We start from the raw sequence: 23,623 nt of genomic DNA on the forward strand, positions 1-23,623 counted from the left end.
AGAGGAAGGGAAAAGAATCAGCATGCATTATGTACCTACTTCATACTGACAGCTTCCTGCTCACTATAACCAGCTAGCCCAGGAGCTGGTACACAGGTTCATTCACTTGGAACTTACCAAGTATCTACTATACCCCAGGCTCTGGACCAAAAAGTGAGAATACACTGGAGGACAGAGACAGTTAACAAGAAAACACATAAAAAATGTCAGAAAATGAAAAGGGCTATATGGAAATAAAATATGGACATGAGAAAGTATGAGAAGAGAGGTGGAGACACTTTAGATAGGAAGATCAGAGGAGGCCTCTCTGAAGTGACATTCAAACTGAGACGTAAATGATGGGGAGCCAGATGACTAAAGAGAGGGAACAGCAGGTACAAAGACTGGCCCATTCAATAAGTAGAAATGAAGCCAGTGTGGCTGAAAGTAGGGGAAGGAAGGGATGGGGATCATTGGAAATCAAAGGCCTGACCATAAAGAGGGTCTCTTCCTGTGGGCTATAAAAAGGAAGCTAGATTTTACTCTAAGCACAATAAGAAGCCACTGGAGAGTCTTGAAACTGAGGGTTGGCAAGATCTGATGATCATTTGTAAGAGGAATACACTGTCTACTATGTGGAGAATGAATTAGAGAGGAGGAGTGCAAGTGGTTAGGAGAGGAAGAACAAAGTCCAGAACTGTAAGAGTCCAGCTGCCACAAGCCAGGATTTGGCCTCTGTAGACATTTCAAGAAGGCAAAGATATCCATGGTCTTATGGAACATGAGGATAACTAAAGATATTGACCAGACCCAGGTTAAGGGCAGCAGAGTTAGGTTGCAACATCAGCCCAGGGTATTTTACTTTCCAAATTTCAGTTTCCTCATCTTAAATATAGGATTAATATTCCCACTACATGCCCACCACTTGAGGTTGTTGCATAGAATCAAATTCTTGGCAATGGGCCTGGGTCAGAGTAAGACCTCAAATGTGAGCATCCTTCCCCTCAAAAGAAAAAACTCTATTTTCTCATTTCCCTAAAAAGGAGGGTGGGAATCTGACCTATTTAAAGATAAATACTAGCAGCCATGGTCTCACCATTCCAATGTGCTCAGGTCACATTTTCATGCCTGTAACAAGAATAGGAAAGTCTCACTCAGGAGGTAAGAGAAAAATAAAAAGAGTCACAATGTACCTATAAGAGAAAAATTCCTCTTCTTTTCTTCTATAATGTTATAGTCTAGACCAGGGGTCCTCAAACTTTTTAAACAGGGGGCCAGTTCACTGTCCCTCAGACCATTGGAGGGCCGGACTATAGTTTAAAAAAAACTATGAACAAATTCCTATGCGCACTGCGGGCCCGGGACGAGTCAGCTGCTAAGCAGGACAGGCAGCGGCACTCGGCAGGCTGGATAAATGTCCTCGGCGGGCCGCATGTGGCCCGCGGGCCGTAGTTTGAGGACGCCTGGACTCTAGACCAGTGGTTGGCAAACTGTGGCTCTGTTGACTAATGAGTTTGCCCACCACTGACCTAGACTCTCGATTCCAATAATTACAGGCTGTTGTTGTTCCTTGTGATTAAGCCCCTATCCCAGTGGTCAGCAAACTCATTAGTCAACAGAGCGGCAAACCACGGCTTGGGAGCTGCATGTGGCTCGCAAGCCACAGTTTGCCGACCACTGGTCTAGACCAAGGACTTGCCTAATTCCTGGGGCATTGCTTACATAGAATCAGGACAGTATCTGAAACCTCTATATCCTATCAAAAGCTTCTCTATAAATGTATATGTTAGAAGCAGGCAGTGGCAGTATAAAGTGGTCTGAGGAAGCATGGGGAAAGCTTTGCAGTGAAGCACATCTGGGCTATGTCACTTATCAGCAACACTCCTAAATCCCAATTACCTCAGCTGCTCTATGGTAACCAGCACACTTTTTGTAGGGTTTGCCCAGAAAGTGGCAAACATGCCAGAAAAGCAATGCCAATAAAGAGCTTCGTAGTTACCACTATCTGCCAGTGTTTGGAAGGTCCAGAATTAGATTCAAAAGTCATAGTTAGTAAGAGTGAAAGCCAGGCCCCAAGCCCAGTTCTGACTCCAAAAGTACATCCTTCACCACTTTACATTATATACTAAAAAAAACCTAAGAATTTGCCTTCTCTCTCTTTTTTAATATCTGTCTCTTCCACTTCCAACCTAGACTGAATCAGAGTACATGCCTTAAAATATATTTGGATGTGACCAAACAGAATTCAGTTACAAGGGGAGGAGAAAAGGGTAGAGGTCACATGCCCCTTTATATTCATCTGAGGACTGAAATATATATATGGCTTGAGTAGCAGGCATTAGGCAGCATGATCTTGGGCAGATCCCCTCTCTTCTTTGAGCCTCCATTTCCTCTACTATAAAATGGGGAAATTACTAGTATCTCAGACTGCCTACAGCATGGAACGGTTAAGCAGTAACAATGATGAAAGCACCTAACACACTCATCACTGTATTATTGGACTTGGAATGCCCATGGACCAATTAGGCCATCCGCCACCAGGCCAATAAAATCATCAGCCCAAGACAGACCATGTTATGCTCATGTCAGAGTCCATGTGGAAGACAAGTTGGGATTTGCACCGACTGGTCCAATCAATACTCCAGAGAACATACTTCTAGAAACTCCCTTCAACCCTTGCCTGCCTGGCCCTACGGCACCAGCAAAACAGCTGCTGGGAAGGTCCGAGGAGAAAGACATGCTCTGTAAGATTTTCAAGATGCCACTGATGAGCCAAGTGGTGACAGCTAGGAACCTGCTTTGGCTCTACTTCCAGTTGCCCCTGATCATCCTCCTCCCCACATAGAACTTTTCAAAATTCTTTGATTTCTCTTTTTTTATGTTTTTATTGATTTCAGAGAGGGAGAGATAGAAACATCAATGATGAGAGAGAATCACTGATCTGCTGCCTCCCGCATGCCCCCCACTAGGGATCGAGTCCTCTGAAAGCTGGGCATGTGCCCTGACCGAGAGTCAAACCGTGACCTCCTGGCTCATAAGTCGACAGCCACTGAGCCAAATCTATGCCTTTGATATATTTCAAATCTATGCCTATGTCACTGTTTTTCATCCCTTTTAATAAATCTCTGAAGATGCTGTTGTTGTAGAACCACGGGTTAAACATGTTCAATAAAAAATAATCATCTGGCCCAGCAGTGGCTCAGTGGTTGAGCGTCAACCTAGGAACCAGGAGGTCACAGTTCGAATCCCAGTCGGGGCATATGCCCAGGTTGCGGGCTCGATCCCCAATCGGGCAGAAGGCAATTAGCAATGATTCCCTCTCATCACTGATGCTTCTATCTCTCCCTCTCCCTTCCTCTCTGAAATAAATAAAAATATTGAAAATATATATACACATGCCCTTTGCTCCAGCCAGTTCAGTTCTAGGAGCTTATCCTTCAGATATACTAGCACATCCATCAAAGATTTCTGTTCTAGAAAATTCACTGAAGCATCATTAGCAAAAACTTGAAACAACATAAATATCCATCATTAAGAGATAGTTAAGAAGGGACTCTTTCCACCTCCCCACATGGGAGTCTGTACTTGTTTTCAATAAATTTCCACCTTTGTAAAAAAAAAAAAAGAGAGAGATAGTTAAGAAATGTTGGTGCAAGTATACAATGGAATTTTATGAGATCTTTAAAAGAATGATGTAGCTTTATATGTACAGATATGGAACCCTTAGAGTAAAATAGTGTATATGTTGTTACCAATTTGTAAAAAAAAAAGAAGAAGAAGAAGAAGAAGAAGAAGAAGAAAAATAAGTAGGGGGATATAGGTATACACATATTTGCTTGTCTTTATATGAGTTTTTCTGAAATTATACACAAGAAACTGGGAACAGTGTTGACTCTGGGAATGGGAACAAGGCGACCAAAGGACAGGTGAGTGGAGACCTTTTTGTGACATTTTTTTACGTATATAATTTTTGTACTCTTTTCAGTTTGTTCGTGTATTACAAACACATCTTGACTTTTTGAAAACTCAAAAACTTTTTTTTTTCTTTTTTAAGGAAAGCACCTTCCTGCTCAGTTGTGCTGGGTGGGGGAAAGCTTCCAAGTCAAGCGCAGGGGGCCTTGGGCAAGTCCCGTCCGCCTCTCGGAGCCTCGCTGGCCCCACCTACTGAGCGAGGTGATCTCCCTCGCCAGGCAGCGGAGCCCGGCCGCTCCGCCCAGCGTCCGCGAGCCCGGCTCCCGTCCCCGGCCCGCGCTCACCGCCAATGATGGTCCGGATGAGGGAGGCGTGCCCGGGGCAGTCGACCAGCGTGACCTGAAGCTGCGGCTCGCCAGGCTCAGGCCCGGTCTCCGGCGCTGCGGGGTAGGACGTGGGCAGCGCCGATCGCAGGCGCGCGGGCAGCGGTACCGAGAAGCACGAGAAGCCCAGGTCGAGCGTGATGCCGCGCTCGCGGCTCTGCGGCTGCTTGTCGAAGGCGGCGGTAGAGGCCGTGGTGCTCAGCGCCCGCGCCAGCGCCGTCTTGCCACTGTCAATGTGGCCCAGCACGCCCACGTTCACGTTTACCCGCACCCCTGCCATGCCGCCGCCACCCTAAACACCAGCCGGTTCGCCCCTCCCGCGGCCGCAGCTGCAGTCCGACCCTTTAAGCTGTCCCCTCCGTCACCCGCGCGACAGACATTCCAGTTCCGGCCCCGAAGTTTCCGCCTTCCGCACCTATGGGCATCGCCAGACACAGCGCAGAAGGAGGGTGCCCCAGGATGGGACTCTACCGAAGTCGCCGAATACAGTGCTGCTCACCTGGCTCCTCCCACCTAAAGCTTGGAGGAACCTGAGATTGGGGAATCCATCCTGCCATCCACTGCAAAGCTAGAATACACAGAGAATCAGAACCCTGGACCCTGGATGGCGGTGAGCGCGGCCCTCTTACTTCCTCACTCATCACTCACTCACTCGGCCCTCTTACTTCCTCACTCATCACTCACTCCCTCCCTCCCTCCCTCCCTGGTGATCTTTCCTCTCTCTTGGCTTTAAGAGCCATCGACTTTTAATGGATATCTCTAACCAGACTTCTCTCTTAACTGCAGGCTTATACATACAACTTGAATGGCTAATAGGTATCTCAAACTTCGTGTCCTCACTCCACCAGCAGCCCCCATCACATTTAGGGAGAACTACATTCTCAGTTCCTCAGGCAGTAAACCTGGCTCAATCCATGAGTCCTCTCTTCCTTTTATATCCAACATCCAATTCATCAACCAGTCCCATTGATTTTATCCTTAGAATGCAACCACATCTCACCACCTGCACTGTTAGCACTTGGTCCAAGCCTTCATCTCTTACCTGGGTAACTGTAACAATAAAATTCATTCTTTCTGGTGTATGGTTCTATGTGCTTTGGCAAATCCACAGTCATGTAACCACCACCATAATCAGGATACAAAACAGTTCCACAACCCTCCAAGAAACCCCTCTGTGATCAAACACTTCCACACCTTTAAACCCTGGAAGCCACTGACCCATGTTCTCTACCCCTACAAGCTTTGCCTTTCCCAGAACATGATGTAAATAGGAGCATACAATGGATAGCCTTTTGAGTCCAGCTTCTTTCACTTAGTGCATCTGAGATTCACCCACGTTGTTGCCTGTAACTGCAGTGCATACTTCTTTTTATCGCTGTTTATTATTCCATTGTACGGACAGACCATCATTGGTTTACACCTTCACCTAACGTATGTGTAAAAAGCATTGCTCTGGTTTCTATATGGAGAATAGGCCATAGGAGAGCAAAGCTGATGCAGAAAAATGATTTCAGTACATTGAAATCACAGTGAGCTACCACTACACACCTATTAGAAAGGTTAAAATTAAAACAAAACAACTCTTATATTGCTGGGGGGAATGGAAAATGGCACAGCCACTCTGGAAAATAGTTCAGCAGTTTCTTATAAAATTGACCCAGCATTCCTACTCCTAGGTATTGAGCCAAGTAAAATGAAGACATGTTCACACAGAAACCAATGCATAAGTGTTTAGAGCAGCTTCAGTTGTGATAACCCAGAGCCTCAGCCAGGGCTCAGATGATGACACAATGGCACCAACTTTGTTTCTCTCTATATCTCTGTTCCTCCTTCCTCTAGGTTGCTTTCATTCCTAGGCAGGCTCTCTCCTCATGGTGACAAGATAGCTGTCAATACCTCCAAGCTTGCAACCTCAGCAACTTCACATGATGTCCAATTCAAGTCATTGTCTTCAATGAAGTCCTGTGCCCCAGCACTAAGCAGAGAAACACAATGCTCTCCCTGGCCAGGCATAAGTCATAAGCTCACTCCAAGAGCCAGAAGGAAAGGGGGGACTCCCTATTGAAACTGGTGTGCTGTTGCCAGCAAAATCCAGGCCACATCACTCTCCTTCATTGTGTTTTTTGTCTCTATCCTGGAATCTACTACACTGAGTCAAGTTTGCTTGACTGGTGCTCTGATGCTCTCCCCCTAGCCTATAGGCTGAGGATCCTTTACACATTTTTTTAAAGATTTTTTAATTGATTTTTTAGAGAAAGAGGAAGAGAGAAAGAAAAACATCAATGTGAGAGGGAAACTTCAATGGGCTGCCTCCTACACACCCCCCACCCTCACCCCGGGCAAATGAGCCACACGGCCAGGTCTTGCACATCTTTGATAGCTGAGGACTAGCACATGCAAATGTTCCATAACTCTTCCTTGAGAGTACTCACTCCCAAACCTCTAGCTCAAAAATACCTCCTCTATAGCAGACTCCCGGGTCTCACAGTCCCACAGGCTGTGCACAGTCCCTGGGAAATGACTGACAGGAAACAGTCTGCAGAACTGTGATTATTTGGGATTTTTCCTTAATGTGATGCTGGTTCCTTTCTGTTTCTTTAATGCCATTTTGTACTCACGTAGTTGAAAGTTCTTTACAAACAGCTAGTAATTAATTCGATTTCATTAAAGCCAATTAATCCAGGATTAATTATAAATTTACCCAGAGGAAGTTATTATACTTTGCTCTTTGATTTGAGTTTTGCCTTTAAAGATTCTTTTAGGAGTGAAATGGAAATTTTCCTTTTCTCTGAGGGTATATACCGTGCCAGTGATTGTGTTAACCATTACCTTCTTCCATATGTCCCATAATAACCTGGGATGAGATTGTCACCCAAGCCACCAGCCATGTTTCATGGCATTGCCAGCACTAAACAGAGCTGCTAATGCCACCTTAGTCACAGGATGAGAAAGATGATGTCCTGTAAGGAACTGGTTCCATGCAGGTTCAAATTATGGCCCTACCCCATGGTAACCGTGCAACTCACCATTTCTTACATCTCCATATGGATATAATCATATTTTGCAAGATCATTATGGTCTGTAATGGTCAGCCTTCACTCCTCCTCCTTCTGTAAGAACCCTTGATTCTCCTAGGACAGTGGTCGGCAAACTGCGGCTCGCGAGCCACATGCAGCTCACAAGCCGTGGTTTGCGGCTCTGTTGACTAATGAGTTTGCCGACCACTGCCTTAGGGAAAAACACTTAAAAAACATTTTAATAATGTACTAATGTCTTTAACCTGAAGTCAAACTTCTGGGTAAGGGTAATGCCTTACGCAGTGGTCGGCAAACTCATTAGTCAACAGAGCGGCAAACTCTGGCTCGCGAGCCACATGTGGCTCGCGAGCCGCAGTTTGCCGACCACATTCCTAGGAGATATCTCACTTCCTTTCCTCTGGGTCACTGTAGGTGTTGACCCCACTCTAGCTCCAAGCGTGAGCCTGAGACTCAGATCCATTCCACTAGCCTTGACAATTGGACTGGTAGTGAGCATGTAACCCAAGTTAGCATAATGGGAGAAAAACCTGGAATTTTGTCCAGAGCAAGCAATACAAAAGTGTGCCCTCTGATACTGGATTAAAACCTGGGTAAATCAGTTGGGGTTGTAATGGAATCCCAGGAGGGGAGCCTGGCCATGGCAGAATAACAGCCCTTCATAGATGTCTGTATCCTGGCACTTGTGAGTATGATACCCAACATAGTAAAGGGGACTTTGTAGGTGTGATTTAGTGAAGGAACTTAAGATGGGAGATAGACTATCCTATGGGCCTGATAATGTTAGGGGCAAAAATAAAATATTGGGAACTAGCTATAGTTATAAGAAATATTAATCATGCTCTGTTAACTGTGATTGCCTTGTTCTGATTAAAGAAAGGGCATTCTAATCTGGCTGGGAGTTGTACCTGGCAGTCAACCTTGGACCTAGGAGTCAACCTTGGAATGCAGTTCATTCCCAATCAAGAACTGCCTATTATCATGGAAAGATTAACAATCTTATTGCCCAAACAATGGAGTACTGTCTCAGCACGAATTGCCTACTTCCCAGTGCCTATAAAACCCATTTTGCATACCCATTCTTATTCCTTTTGCCTACTTCACCAGGTAATCTTTGTCCTACCCAATATAAGCAGCTGGTTTATGGGGGGTTGGAGAGCAGATTTTTTGTGGATGACCTGCTGCTCTCCCATACTGCCAGCAATATTGGAATACACACCCATATATGATTCAACCCTGTCTCTGCTTAATTGGCTCAAGTAGTGACAGGCAGCCCAGACACATTGGTTATCTGGTTACAATATAATCACAAGGGTCCTTATAAGAGGAAAGCAGGAGGGTCAGAACCAGAGAAATGACATCAGGAGAAAGACTCTATTAGCCATTCCTCTTTTCGAAGATGTAAGGTCATGAACCCAGAAATGTGGACAGCTTGTAGAACCTGGGGCGGCAGGGGGTCAGGCTGGGAGAACAGGTGCAGGGTGGAAGGGTCAATGGGGAAAATAAGGGAACATCTGTAATACTTTCAACAATAAAGATAAATTTAAAAAATTATGTTATCTAAGAAGAGAGCTAGTTTGACTTCTTGCTTTCCAATTTGGGTGCCTTTATTTCATTTTTTTCTTGCCTAATTGTTCTGGCTAGAACTTCCACTACTATGTTAAATAGCAATGGTAAAAGCAGGCATCCTTGTCTTGTTCCTGATCTTAGGAAGAAAAAAATTCAGTGTTTCATCATTGAATATAATGTGTTTTAAGATGGAAACAATTTAGTATGTTTATATCCTGTGGGGAATTATCAGGGAGAATAGATGAAATACAAGAAAAGGAGGGTAATGGATGTATTGAGGCCTCTGAGAGATGAAGTGGGGCCTAGATTGTTATCTGAAAGCCAGTTAGTAGAGTTACCTTGATTAGGAGAAAGATCATGTCTGTACTTAAATCAGTATACAAGAATAATCTAGCAGTGCTTGGCAAATAGAAGTTTAGGATAGAGATTAAGAATTGTTTCCCAACCTAGCTTCTCCCTCTTTTTACACAGGAAAAGAATTTTCAGTGGGGCACATATCTTTTCAGCTAAAGACTACATTTCCCAGACTCCCTTGCAGCTATTTGATTAAGTCTGACCATTGGGATATAAGTAGAAGTCATGGTGCAACTTGAGGTCAAGGTTAAACAGAAGGAGCATACCTTCCCTTCCCCCTTTTCTCCTTGCTGGTTCAAACATAGCCTTTTAGGAGAAGCTAAAGCAGCCATCTTGGACCATGGGATAGAAGGTACTAGTATGTGTGAGAATATCCTAACTAAAAATACTTAATCATTATTTGGGCAGCTCTGAGTGCTCAGCTCAAGCTGGAGACCATAATGGTATAACAGGCCATTGAATAATTGCCTGCTGACATACATAGCAGCCTTCATGAGGCAGTGAAGGCAGAGGTAGGCTTGACCTGGGATTGTGGGTTCAAAGGTCAGGTGTGAAAGAAGTCAAGTCCAGGAGGGAACAAAGGGTTGGAAACCAAATGGCTGAAATGAACTTACTTGGACTGGAGAAAAGAAGGATGGATGGATTGGAGGTTAAAGAGCAAGGGTCATGGGAGTGAGAGAGTTGGCAGTCCTGGGGTTTTCACACAGCACAATTCTGGAATGTAGCAGTCCACACCATTACTTGCATATGCACCATTCAACTAATATGGATTTTCAGTACCCACAGGTAAAAACCTAACTCAAACTATTTTAAGTCCCAATTTCAGTGTCGTATTACATTGCAAGTGAGCAAGGCTGGATAAGGGAATTCAAAGGATTTCATCAGGAATCTCTTATCAGCTTTCCTCCTCTGTGTTGGCTCCATTTTCAGGCAGAGTCTTCTCATGAAGTAGCAAAGATCACTTGGACACCCATGAACCAATATGTAAAAAATATAAAATATAGAAGTGTCAGGACTGTCATTAGATTGCCCACTCACATTCTCAAACGAATCAGCATGTCCAGGAGGATGGGATACGTTGATAGGCCAGGGTTCTGCATCCATTCCTGAAACAATCCTGTGGGGTGGGGTCAACCCATCCAAACCACTTAGACTCAAAGTGTGTGGTTCTCTAAAAAAATTAGTGGTGAGAATCAGAGGAAGTTGGTTGGATTCTGGGTAGGCAAAATAACCCATGTCCACTACTGCAGGCCTCACCTGCCCTTCATTCAGCTTGTGTATCTCAGACACTGGCCCACCATAGAGACATCTGTCTAAATAAAAGGCGCTGTCTGGATCTGCAACCAGGTCCAGCTTCTTTTTCTTCTTCTTTTTTTTTTTTTATTGATTTCAGAGAGGAAGAGAGGGAAAGATAGAAACATCAATGCTGAGAGAGAATCATTGATTGGCTGCCTCCTGCACACCCCACACGGGATCAAGCCCGCAACTCAGGCATGTGCCCTGACCGGGAATCAAATCTTGACCTCCTGGTTCACAGGTTGATGCTCAACCATGGAGCCACACTGGCCGCCCAGGTCCAGCTTCTTTGCACCCCAGATCTGGGGTCTGGGACTCTTGTCAGGCAATTGATCAATTTGTGACGTTGGACAATTTCCATCCCCTTTTAGGGCCTCAATTTCCTTACCTGTAAAGTGAGAATGCTAAGTCAGATTGATGATTTTTTTTTAAATTTTTTTATTAATTTTAGAGAGGAAGGGAGAGGGAGAGAGAGATAGAAACATCAATGATGAGAGAGAATAATTGATTGGTTGCCTCTTGCATGCCCCCCACTAGGGATCAAGTCGGCAACCCGGGCCTGTGGCCCCAACTGGAATCAAACCCAGAACCCTTCAGTCTGCAAGTTGACGCTCTATCCACTGAGACAAACCAGCGAGGGCCAGATCAGTGATTTTTAAACTGTTCTTCAGCAGTAAAAAAAAAAATGGAAGAGCTTTGGTGGAAGGGAAGGTAGGGTCTTGGAATTAGTATCCTATATTCTTAGCGTTCCCTCTTCCCCATTCATACTGGCCATGAAAGAATTCTACAACTCTAGGAAATGTGGTTTGAAAACCACTGGACCAAGTGCTCCTACAGATTCCTCTGGGCTCCAAAGTCATCCTACCACCTCCTTATTTGGCTGAAAGGAAACCTTTCTCTTTACTTTGTGCCAAAGTTTGGGGCTTAAAATAATAAATGTATAGTGGTCTTCTCTCCTAACTGGATAATATACAAAGAAGTTAGTTCCTCAGAGTGCCTCACTTTGACTACTAGATGAAAGACTCCCTCCTCCACAGGGTGAAAGGATTACTATTCACCTCTGAATGACCAGGAATAAGTCAATGAAATGTTAAGTGATCTTTTGGAGTGACCTAGAGGTGATAATTATAGGGTTAATGAATCATAGGCCAACAGTAACCTCAGCTTTCCAAGGCCTTGCTTCTGCTTTTTCAGGCTCTAAAAATGCCAAAGGTTCCATTCACTGACAGAAATCACTACCAAGTTCCTTAATATCCAGTGTGTAAAATACATGCAGCAAAACTGCATGACTTCCAGCCTGGCCGGTGTGACTCAGTGGTTGAGTGTCAACCCTGAACCAGGAGGTCATGGGTTCGATTCCCGGGTTGCAAGGTGGGAGTGATTGGCTGGCTGAGTTGGGCCTCCCTAGGGAGACACAAAAGTGTGGAAGTCAGAAAACTAAGCAAAAGTCAAAGCTTAAACTCTAAACTTGTTTCTCTAAATCCAAACGGAAGTAATTACCTGAGCTTCGCTGAAGGATATGACGTTCCAATACGAAATGTATAGGATGGCACGATTATGACCCTGACCTCCTGGCAATGCTTCAGCCCCAGATCAAACCCCAGGCTTGGCTGACCAGTCTGTGTTGCACCGGCGTCTCTAGCCGGCCCAAACACCGGGTGTGGGGAATGGAAATCCGTGAACACAGACGGAAGTAGGTGGGGCGGAGCCAGCCACCAGCCAATGAAGAGCGGAGGCGTTTCCGCCTCCGCCAATAGAGCGCCGAACAAGGCGGGCCCTGACCAACCGCCTAGTTACGGCCGCATGGTAACCGGGGTTCCAGGCGTGTGTTACTCGCTCCTGGTTTCCCACGCCGGTCTTGGCTCCCGACCTGTACAAGATGAAGATTGAGGAAGTAAAGAGCACCACGAAGACGCAGCGCATCGCTTCCCACAGCCACGTGAAGGGGCTGGGGCTGGACGAGAGCGGCTTGGCCAAGCAGGCGGCCTCAGGGCTCGTGGGCCAGGAGAACGCGCGAGAGGTGGGCTGGCTGGCGGGCGGCCTGGGGTTGGGGCGCTGAGCAGGGCCGCAGTGGCGAGGAGCCGGGGTGTCCCGCTGAAGTTTCCTCGGGGCAGTGAAAATTGACTATGGGGACGACGAGGAGGTACCTCGCTGGGACGGGAGTGGGGCGGTCCAGCAGAGCAGGTGATGACCCCACTGGAGAGGTTGACTGCTTACTTCACCTCCTTGACCACAAATCTTGAGTGAACCCTCCCCCCGCCCCCCGCCCTGCCATGCTCTGTTCGCGGGGATCCAGCGGGGAGCAAGATAAATCAGGTCTCTGCTCTCATGGAGTTTTCATTTTAGTGTGGTAAGAGACAGACGATAAACATTTACTAGTAAACCAGTAAAGAAAATAATTATCATATTTTGTTGGGGCCACTTCCTGCGGGGCTTTGCCGGCTATGATAAGAAATTTGGATTTTTGTCAATGCTATGAGTATTTTAAAGTAGGGGAGTGACCAACCTTAAAAAGCTTACTGTGATTCCCAGGGCCTGGGAGCTGAAGGAGGGAAGTGCGAGTTACAGGGAGAAGCAATCTGTTTTTACCTACACTCCCAGCATCCTTTTGACCATTCCAATTCAATCCACTTTTTTTAAGTGGCAGTGATGTCAAATTCTTTCACCTACATTATAATCACAGAGTTATTTGAGCTCTTTGTATTATTATTTTTGCAGATTAAAAATGAGGATGAAAGAGGTCACTTCACCTACCCACTTGCCACTCAATTTAGCAGTGGCAATGCTGGGGTTTGTACCTACCTGTCATTCTGACTCCCAGTTTAGTACTGCCTATGACATTACATCCATGTGTCAGTTTGCTGTGCTCAAATTCATGCCCCTTGGCCTTGCTGTGGTTTAGCAGCTACAGAAACCTTAATAATGAGATTAAGATTATTTCCTCCTAGCCCAATTGTGCTAATAGAAAGGGCCAAAGAAAAACCTCTGGCTTCCTTTTTGAGCATTGTCTTTTCTAAAAGGCAATATTGACATGATAAGGTGTCTTTCAAATTTCTCTTTATACAGCTTCTGCTTACTAAGGACCTGCTACTGCAAATAGCTAACATTGGTTGAGTTAGCCAAGCACTATACTAAGCAGCTTTATCTCCATTGTCTTGTTTTCCCCTCCACCCTAATGGCTCTCCCCCACTTTACCATGACACTTTCAGACATACAAAAAAGTTGTAAGACTGATATAGTGAATACCTGTGTGCCTAAATTCTACAATTAACACTTATCAATCTACCAATCCACTTTTGCATTTCAAAGTAAGTTGCAGACAGTAGTACTCTTTGCCCTTAAATGCTTTAGCATGTGTGCCGCTATTATGAACTCTGTTGTCAGATAAGGAAATTGTGGTTCACAGAGGTTAGGTAGGTAGGTCCAAGGTCACTCAGCTGGTAGTGGTAGAGCCAGAGTTTAAACCCAAGTCTATTGAATCTAGAATCCGTGCTCTTAACGTTGATGCTGTAAGCCTCTGTACAACTATGAGCTTCCTGAGGATAGAGACCAGTAATATTATTAAATACTCATTATAGGCATCAGTATTTATTGAATTAATAGGCATCCCAACTCAGCTACCAGATCCTTGTATGCCTGGTCACATCAGCCTTCTTGCAGGTGCTTAATATCCTCATCTGAAAAAAGGAGAGAGTTTAACTAGGTATCTTTTAAAGGCCCTTCCAGTTTTTACTTTTTAAATTTTAGTATTCACTGAACACACCTTACTGGAGAGAACTTGGAACTTAAACTGAGGAAGAGTAAATGGAAGAGTTCCTAGTCCATGAATAAGAGTACATATCCAAGGTTTGGAAAGTCTCTTCTACCTCTTTTGAGTTTCCCAAAGACTTTTAATACTGAGGATTATGACATAAGGCTCTATAGAAAGACCATAATGGTAGTTATCTTTTAGAGATGCAGCATCTGAAGAATAGCTTCTAGGCTATATTAAGAACACTGTGCTTTTCCAGGTGAATCAGAAGTGGAATATAGTACATCTACATGCATTCCTTGAATCCACAGTTTTGAGGGCCTGTCTTAAGTGTGGTACCAAGATACTCTCCACAGTCTATGGGGAATAGTGGTACAGAAGACATGATGTATTCACAAGAGCCTGTCAATAGTGTACAGTAGTGAGTAGGAGGCAGCACTGAGGGCTGGTAAAGCTAAGGCAAGAAATTTGATCTTGTGAATTTGAAAGGCATTCAGTGAATCTTATGATGCCACAGATTTAACCTCACCTGCAGCATTTTTTGCAGGATCCTGGGATAGTTAACTGATACCAACTAGTAGTGATGTCATTTATTCTTAACCCTTAGTGGGTTAATTAGGGAATCTGATGAAAGCTGTAAATCAAAAAATGCACATGTGAACACATAAGCATAATTTTGTGCCAATTTAATTTTCAATTTCAGGACGTGTGTGGGCTCCTGGAGTCTATATCTGGTCCCCAGGCTAAATGTCACTGCTCCTATTTACACTCCTACTGTCTATTCTCTACACAGCAGCCATCAAAATCTTTTAAAAAACAATCATCGTAATATGACACATAGCCTAAGACCTTTTCAGAAGCTTCCCATTACAAGTATATAAGATCCAGACTTTAATTTGGACACTAAAATTCTGTTCTGAGTTCTGGCCCCTGCCTGCCTCTTCAGCCTCATCTACCCATGCTCCTATTCCCTGTACTTTGGTCACTGTAGCCTTTCTGCCCGTGGGCATGCTGTTTCCTTTGAATGCAGCACTGACTCCTGCCCAGATACCTAGAACTTTGCAGTATATCAAATATATTGTCATCAAAGAGGCCTTCCCAGATCACTCTTTCTAAACTAACCTGTGCCTCGGACACTGGCTCCGTCATTACCCTTTTTTCTTCATGGTAGTGATCTCCTACAATGTTTTTGTGATGGTCTCTGCCACTGGAATAGGAGCTCCATGAGCACAGGGCTTTTCTGTCTTGCCATCCACTGCCTCCAGCACCTAGAACAGTGCCTGCAGTGTATTGGCACTCAGTGTTAGTTGAATGAGTATGTGAATTGTTTGGGCCAGAGACTGGACTTTTCCCCTCGTGGAACATTTTAATACTGATTTATTATTTCCATTGTGGTGTCTAGGCATGTGGCGTGATAGTAGAATTAATCAAAAGCAAGAAAATGGCTGGAAGAGCTGTCTTGTTGGCAGGACCTCCTGGAACTGGCAAGGTACTCATTTTCTCTCATTTTTTTTAATCTACCCAAGAGAATGAACTTAGTGTCTAAGCCAAATTAAGTTTTTGTCTTAACTAGTCTTTGTTTAGCTAAATTGGTCGATGTATGTTTTTTAAAACCAATGTGCAATAATACAATTGAGTTTCTAAAATCCAGATTATCCTGGACTACCTCCAGAGAAGAGAGAATGAAGTCCGTGGAGGGGGTCTCATTGTCTCTAGAATTTGTCTCCTATCTCTTTCAAGGCTCCTTTGCTTTGGAAATACATTTCTGTTTGCCTAGGGCTTCATAAAATCTTCACAGTGACATCTTACTTGAGGAGGGAAGAAAACCACTCAGCAAGCATTTTTCTGAATGCTAACTTTATCCAGTACTCCTCTAGCTGTGTGAGAGATGGGGGGGAGGTAGAATATAGGAATTGGAGACATGATTTTTATCTTCAAGGGGCTTTCAGGGCAGAGAGAGGAAACCATGACAGCACAAAATGCTTTAGTTGAACACTAAGCTGCATGGTATTGATTGATCTTAAATGCAGCTGGAAGTTGAGTAGGAGGCAGCACTGAGGGCTGGTAAAACTGGAAGGGTTGATCTTGACATTTGCCTTGCAGAGTGGGGAGAAAATTGGCTTTGCAGGGAAGAAAGGGGCCTTTCAGTCAGAGGAGGCAGTATGGCTTGTTGGAATCCATAAGGGACTGGCTAGATATTTGAAACACCCCAGAGGGGGCCCCCCCCACCTCAGCCCTGGTTCTTTGAAAGGACCTCTTGGTACAGGAGAATAGGCTGCTCAGGCCACTGCTTTTTGGGCTACATTATATGCTGATTCTCTAGAGCAGTGTTTCTCAACCTTTCTAATGCCGTGACCCTTTAATACAGTTCCTCGTGTTGTGGTGACCCCCAACCATAAAATTATTTTCGTTGCTACTTCATAACTGTAATTTTGCTACTGTTATGAATCGTAATGTAAATATCTGTGTTTTCCGATGGTCTTAGGCGACCCTGCTAGCAGTTCTCAACCTGTGGGCCAATGCTGTAGAGCCTAAGACCATCGGAAAACACAGATATTTACATTACGATTCATAACAGTAGCAAAATTACAGTTATGAAGTAGCAACAAATAATTTTATGGTTGGGGGTCACCACAACATGAACTGTATTAAAGGGTCCCGGCATTAGGAAGGTTGAGAACCACTGCTCTAGAGGTTTCTAGTGTCTCAAAAACTACCACCAAAGGAGCATTGAAAAGAAAATCTAAGCTGAACTTTTACTGGGCCAATTTTATAACACTGTCTCAGAGAGCCACTTTGTTGCCCTGGCCAGTTTTGCTCAGTGGATAGAGCATTGGCCTGCAGACTAAAGGGTCCTGGGTTCAATTCCAGTCAAGGGCACATGCCCAGGTTACAAGCTCAATCCCCAGTAGGGGGCGTGCAGCAGGCAGCCAATCAGTGATTATCTCTCATCATTGATGTTTCTATCTCTCCCTCTTCCTTCCTCTCTGAAATCAATAAAAATATATTTTTTAAAAAGGTGGGGGGGAGAGCAAGCCACTTTGTTTTTCTTCAACACCAAGCTTGTTTTCTTCCTTAGCCCATACACCTTGGGAACTGACCTTACTCAGACTCCTGTTGAGGAAAGATGGAATGGCATTGAAGGTCATGGCACTTCTCGGTCCTGTACCAGCTTTAGAAGTCTGGGTTTTGCTACTTGATGTTTGACCATACATCTGTTAAGTCTGCTTCTGTTTAGCATCTGACAACTGGTTATCTTACTAAAAATCAACTTGTAGTTTTACTAGGGCATGTTCAAGTATAATTTAAGACCAGTTCATAGCTTCAGAACCTGACCTCATGTATTCATTATGTGTGGACCACTTAATATAAAGTGAACATCATGTAATTTTTTGATTTCCTGTAGGTTGTCTTCCTGTACCTGTATAAATAGGCAGCAATTATCTCAAAGACCCAGTAGTGGTGTTCTGAGTGATTAGGTCAGGACCCTGTTTTAATATTGAGGGGACAGTTTTGGAAGACTATACTAATTATGATGGGAATATGATCTCTGTAACCCTGCTACCAGTATTTAAATCCCCCCTCCTCCGTTTTCTAGACTATGGTACTTAGGATATGTTATTTAATATCTCTGTGTTTCAGTTTCCTCATTTGTAAAGTGGTGATAGTAGTAGTATCTAATTCATAGGGTGAGTGGGAGGTCATGTGAAGCACTAGAGTTGGGCCTGCACTGGGTCTCAATGAATGATAACTTGTAATTACAGGGATGATTAAAAATGCCATTTAGATTATAAATACAGAAGAGTCATCAAACATTTATTGTGTGAAACATGCCAATTGATGTTAAAACTAAAAGGACTAGATTTTCAGTTGTTTCTGGTTATAACTTTTTTTAATAGCATATGTCTCTGGATGATCATATTTTCAAGAAGTAAAACAAGTACATTTTCATTGTTTTCTGTAGACAGCTCTAGCTCTCGCTATTGCTCAGGAGCTGGGTAGTAAGGTGCCTTTCTGCCCCATGGTGGGGAGTGAAGTTTACTCTACGGAGATCAAGAAGACAGAAGTGCTGATGGAGAACTTCCGCAGGGCCATTGGTGAGTATCATGTTTGTGGGAGGAGGAGTTCTCACGTGCACGGTGCACTAAAGCCTCCTGGTTGTGAAAAAGACTTCATGATTTGTATTTGTTGTACTGCTCTTGTTCTTTTGGCACCATTAGTGTTATCTTTGCAAATAAAGCAAAAACCCAACTTTCTAATTGAGGTGCTTTAACAAGCAACAAACGTGGGCCCTAGCTATAGGGCTGAGGTTCTTAACCTGACAAAATAAATGGCTATAAAGTGATTTTTAAGAAACAAGTCAGGCCCTGGCTGGTGTGGCTCAGTTGGTTGAGCATAGTCCCGTACACCGAAAGGTTGCCACTTTGATTGCCAGCAGGGCACCAGCCCAGGTTGTGGCATCGGTCCCTGGTTGGGGTGCGTATGGGAGGCAACCGATCAGTGTTTCTGTCTTTCTTACATATATGTTTCTCTCTCTAAAAAATCAATAAAAACATATTTAAAGAAAAAAGTACTTAAAAAAAAACAAGTCAGATTTTCCTAGAAGCCTTTTTGTTTTTAGAGATGACTTTCCATTGGAAAGGTTTTGGACTTAAGCCAAAAGAATTGTGTGTCGTGCTGCCAGAAAGCCCCTGGTTCTGGATATTGAGCCAGAAGAACTGTGGCCTGTCAGAGAGTGATGATACTATTTGGTCACTGGCAGAGCTTTGAGGCTGGCAGTGCCAATCTCGTAGGGCTTGGAGCTACCATATGGAGTGTTTGTTATGTGCCAGGCCCATGCATTGATTACAGCCTTTCCCTCTGCCGAGAGGAAGCTCTCAGTCTCATTTAACATCTTATAAAACAGATTCAGAAAGTTCAATAACTTGTCCATAGTGACCCAGCTAGTAAGAAGCAGAGCTCTAGTTTTAACCTAATTTGTCTGATTCTAGGGCCCATGCTTTGAAGAGCTGCTGTGAGGAGAGAATGACCTCTCTCCCGAATGTTTCCCTCTTGCCAGCTAGGACTTGTGGGGCAGGCTTCTGTCCTTATTTCTTCTGGCCTACCTCTGGGAAAATCTCAGCTTCTCTCACATCTACTTGTAGAAATAGTTTATTCCTTTTAAGCTGTTAAGAAATATTTAATGCTTCTGCACGTGTGGGAGTCTGTCTCTACGATATAGTTAGTTGCCAAGTCATCATGGGTTATGAACACTTGTCTGTGCCTGCATCATTTTCCAGTCCTTTTGCTTGTCAAAGATAAATATTCTGAAGAAGGAAGTTTACTAAAAAAATTCAAGGAGCCCTGGCTGGTGTGGTTCAGTTGGTTGAGCATCTTACCATGTACCTAAAGTTCCCCAGTTTTATTGACGATCACACATGCCCAGGTTGCAGGTTCAGTCCCTGGTAAGGGTGTGCGTAGGAGGCAACCGATTGATGTTTCTCTCTGATATCGATATTTCTCTCTCCCTATCCCTCCCTCTATCTCTAAAGTTAATAAAAATATGTTTTTTAAAACTAGAGAGAAATTATTTTTAAAAATTTCAAGGAAATTATGAAAGTTTAAGCAAGAATAGATTTGTCTAGCCCAGGATCCTTGCCTTAGAACAGCTAAAGTCTAGTTTAGGGGTAAGATCCTATAGGGCCTTAGGCCATGGTTAGGGCTTTGGCTTTTTTGCTGAGTGAAAGGAGAAGTAATTGGAGAATAGTTTTGGTTTTATAAGAATCTCTGGCTGGGGTATAGAGAGTAGACAGTAAAGAGGGCGGGTATAAGTAGAGAGATCATAGGTTATCTGAGAAAGAGATGGTGATAGCCCTAACCAGTTTGGCTCAGTGGATAGAGCATTGGCCTGTGGACTGAAGGGTCCCGGGTTCGATTCTGGTCAAGGGCATGTATCTTGGTTGCGGGCACATCCCCAGTAGGGGGTGTTGCAGGAGGCAGCTGATTGATGTTTTTCTCTCATCGATGTTTTTAACTCTACCCCTCTCCCTTCCTCTCTGTAAAAAATCAATAAAATATATATATTTTTAAAAAAGAGATGGTGGCCAAAACCGGTTTGGCTCAGTGGATAGAGCGTCGGCCTGCGGACTGAAGGGTCCCAGGTTCGATTCCGGTCAAGGGCATGTAACTTGGTTGCGGGCACATCCCCAGTAGGAGGTGTGCAAGAGGCAGCTGATCGATGTTCCTCTCTCATCGATGTTTCTGACTATCTATCCTTCTTCCTTCATCTCTGTAAAAAATCAATAAAATATATTTTAAAAAAAAAAAAAGAGAGAGATGGTGATAGCTTTCAGCACGGGTGGTGATGGTAGAGGTGATAAATGGTTGGATTTGGGATATAGCTGGATAATAGAGCTGACAGGATTTCCTGAAGGATTAGGTGTTGGAGGCTGAAAGATAGAGGAGGCAAGGATGTCACCCTCTTTTCCCAGCTTTTGTCATTTTGGGAGTTGGGAAGGTATGTGAAGGAACAGATTGGATATTCATTAAATGTTTACTATAGCCCTGGCTGGTTTGGCTCAGTGGATAGAGCGTCGTCCTGTGGACTGAAGGGTCCCGGGTTCGATTCCGGTCAAGGGCATGTACCTTGGTTGTGGGCACATCCCCAGTGGGGGGTGTGCAGGAGGCAGCTGATCGATGTTTCTCTCCCATCGATGTTTCTGTCTCTCTGTTCCTCTCCCTTCCTCTCTGTAGAAAATCAATAAAATATATTTTTTAAAAATGTTTACTATAGATATAGGGGCAACAGTAGGTGCTCAGTGAAGTTTTTGTGAGTGAGAGAAGGGGGTGGACTGTAAAGCAGAGAGAAAACAACCTTTAGCTAAAGTAAGATAGCGCTTGGTCTGTGTCTGGCAATAGACGTTCTGTTTGATTTATACAGTGTTTTTAAAAATAAAATTTGAGTTATGTAGTTGCCAGTATTTAGAGCTTGAGAGATGTCATATAAAATCCTTCTTTCTGGCTTGAAAGAAGCTTTCATTTCCACCTAGCAGCAGTCGGTCAAAGCTAAGTGGGTCCTCTCCTGTACAGAGCAGGCTTGCACTCCAGCTTGCCCCAGTCTCTGTGAGGCTTGCTCTGCTTCTTAATGGCCCTTGCCAGGTCTAGGTAAGCCTGGAGTTAGGGACTCTTGCTTTAGACCAGAGACCCTGTGAACTGTCTGTAGGCTGCTTTGTGTTATTTGGAATATGGACCTTTTTTTAAAAAATCCTCACCCAAGAATATGTTTTTATTGATTTTAGAGAGAAAGGAAGGGAGAGGGGGAGAGAGAAACATCGATATAAGGGAGAAACATTGGTTGGTTGCCTTGAATAGGCACCCCAACCAGGGATCAAACCCACAACCTTTTTAGTGTACAGGATGATGCTCCAACCAAGTGAGCCATGTGGCCAGGGTGGAATATGGACTTTTATTTATTTATTTATTTATTTATTTATTTATTTATTTAATATCTTTTCATTGATTTCAGAGAGGAAGGGAGGGGGAGAGAGAGATAGAAAACATCAATGATGGGAGAGAATCATTGATCAGCTGCCTCCTGCACGCCCCACACTAGGGATCGAGCCCACAACTTGGGCATATGCCCTGACCGGGAATCAAACCGTGACCACCGGGTTCATAGGTTGACACTCAGCCACTGAACCACACCTGCCCGGCATGTCTTGCTTTTTTAGCAACATTTGTATTTGTAAGGTTTAGCCTGTGTTATTACATGAGGTGTTGAAAGGCATTCAGTGAATGTTATGAAGCCATAGGTTTCAAATCTTTTGAGAACTTTTAAAGAATTTAATGAACATGTGTCATAGATTTTATTTAACTCATTAATTAAGGAGATAATCTGTAAGATGTTACAACTGGTTCAAATATGTGTACTAATAAAATGCATTTTTACAAATTTGAAAAATATTTTACTGACATTGATAAAATCTGACAAAACTGACCTTTACGTGAGTGTATGTGTTAGGTTGCTTAAAGGTAATTCAAATGCTTTAACATTTGAAAAAATAAAGATAAATTTCCTAGACATCAGTTTTGTGATTTGCCCTTTTTTGGGGGGGAGGAGAGCAACACAGTTCTTTTGATGGCAGCCAGGTGAAGAGAAATTTCTTGATCCTGCCACCGAATAAAAAGGCAGGTCATTGAAAATCTTCAAAAAAGAACCCTGCCCATCTTTCTCTGCCTTTGAGTTCTGTGATGTTGACAGTGGGGGTGGGAGAAAGCAGTAAGCTGACCAGAAATAAAAAGCAAGGAGTCTGTGCTATTTCCTTGATGTGATGAAGGTCCCTGTCAGGGATTTAGAAACCTGAGCCAGCAGATGAAACCTGTGTCATTTGCATTGTTGTTGCCAGAGATAGTGCCAGCTCAGTCCCTTTCCTGGCTAACAGCCTGTTTCATTGTCTGTCAACCATATCCCCTGTCTGCTTGTCAGCACAGAGCAACTTCTAAACAAATATGGAACTAGTGAGAGATGGGAATGCCTTTTTCCCCCACTTGAGGAATTTCATGTCATAGTTGTCTAACAGTAAATACAGGGAAACATTCCATTTGGAGGAATTTATCCCTGGGATATGAAAGTTTTGAATTAAAAAATCAAAGTTCAGCCCTGGTGAAGTGACTCAGTTGGTTAGATCATCATCCAGTGCACCAAAAGGTTGTGAGTTTGATTCCCAGTCAGGGCACATACCTAGGTTGTAGGTTCGATCTCCAGTCAGGGCATGTACGGGAAGTGACCAATCACTATTTCTCTTTCATATCTCTCTCTCTCTCTCTCTCTCTCTCTCCCCACCCCTCCTCTCTCTTCTCTCTTCCTCTCTCTCTGAAATCAATAAAAAAATCATGTCCGCCATGTGGGTTAAAGAAAGTCAAAATTTCATTTAAAAAGTACAGAATTTTCCAAGTTTGTCACAATCTTTTTTTTTTTTTTTTAAAAAGTAAAGGTGGAAATTTATTGAAGAACAAGTACAGACTCCCACATGGGGAGGGGGAAAGAATCTCAAAGAGTCCCCTGTCACAATCTTCTGATACATTCATTTTATTTAGAAAATTTTGACATGGTGTTCAGGAACTAAGAATTTGGTGAGGCAAAAATGAAATGCAACCTCTATTTTGGGGCTATTCCAAAACTTCCATTTGTAGGCTATCAGATTGAGTGAAGGTAGAATAAAACGTTTCCTTCACTTGAATATCTGAGAGAGTTTTTGCCCAAATTGGGTTTCTGGGGAAAGAAGTCAGCCGCCCCAGTGTTAAGATAATGACCACATTTAAAAGTGGGAAGTGATTGACACCATTGGCAGTGTTTCTTTTTGCCA

At 43.7% G+C, this 23,623-nt stretch overlaps 2 protein-coding genes across 7 annotated transcripts in view; one reads left to right on the top strand and one right to left on the bottom strand.

The window, feature by feature from the left end:
* The window catches only part of EEFSEC (eukaryotic elongation factor, selenocysteine-tRNA specific), a 277,246-nt gene extending 265,062 nt beyond the window's left edge, over positions 1 to 12,184 (bottom strand). For 4 of the 6 annotated variants that reach the window (XM_080685566.1, XM_080685568.1, XM_080685564.1 and 1 more), the window contains exon 1: positions 4,236 to 4,634. In XM_080685566.1, coding sequence (XP_080541692.1) covers positions 4,236 to 4,554 — 319 coding nt within the window. In that variant the 5' untranslated portion in view covers positions 4,555 to 4,634. Of the gene's footprint in view, positions 1 to 4,235; positions 4,635 to 12,028 lie in introns of those variants that run through there. The other 2 variants (XM_080685567.1, XM_080685565.1) reach the window with 2 other exon arrangements.
* Positions 12,185 to 12,307: 123 nt separating this feature from the next.
* The window catches only part of RUVBL1 (RuvB like AAA ATPase 1), a 37,094-nt gene continuing 25,778 nt past the window's right edge, over positions 12,308 to 23,623 (top strand). Inside the window, exons 1-3 of the mRNA XM_080685570.1 lie at positions 12,308 to 12,548; positions 15,682 to 15,768; positions 18,244 to 18,376. Of these exons, the coding sequence (XP_080541696.1) occupies positions 12,408 to 12,548; positions 15,682 to 15,768; positions 18,244 to 18,376 (361 nt within the window). The 5' untranslated portion in view covers positions 12,308 to 12,407. The remainder of the gene's footprint in view (positions 12,549 to 15,681; positions 15,769 to 18,243; positions 18,377 to 23,623) is intronic.

The sequence above is a fragment of the Plecotus auritus genome (assembly GCF_963455305.1).
Source record: "Plecotus auritus genome assembly, chromosome: 8".
NCBI classification, from domain to species: Eukaryota; Metazoa; Chordata; class Mammalia; order Chiroptera; family Vespertilionidae; genus Plecotus; species Plecotus auritus.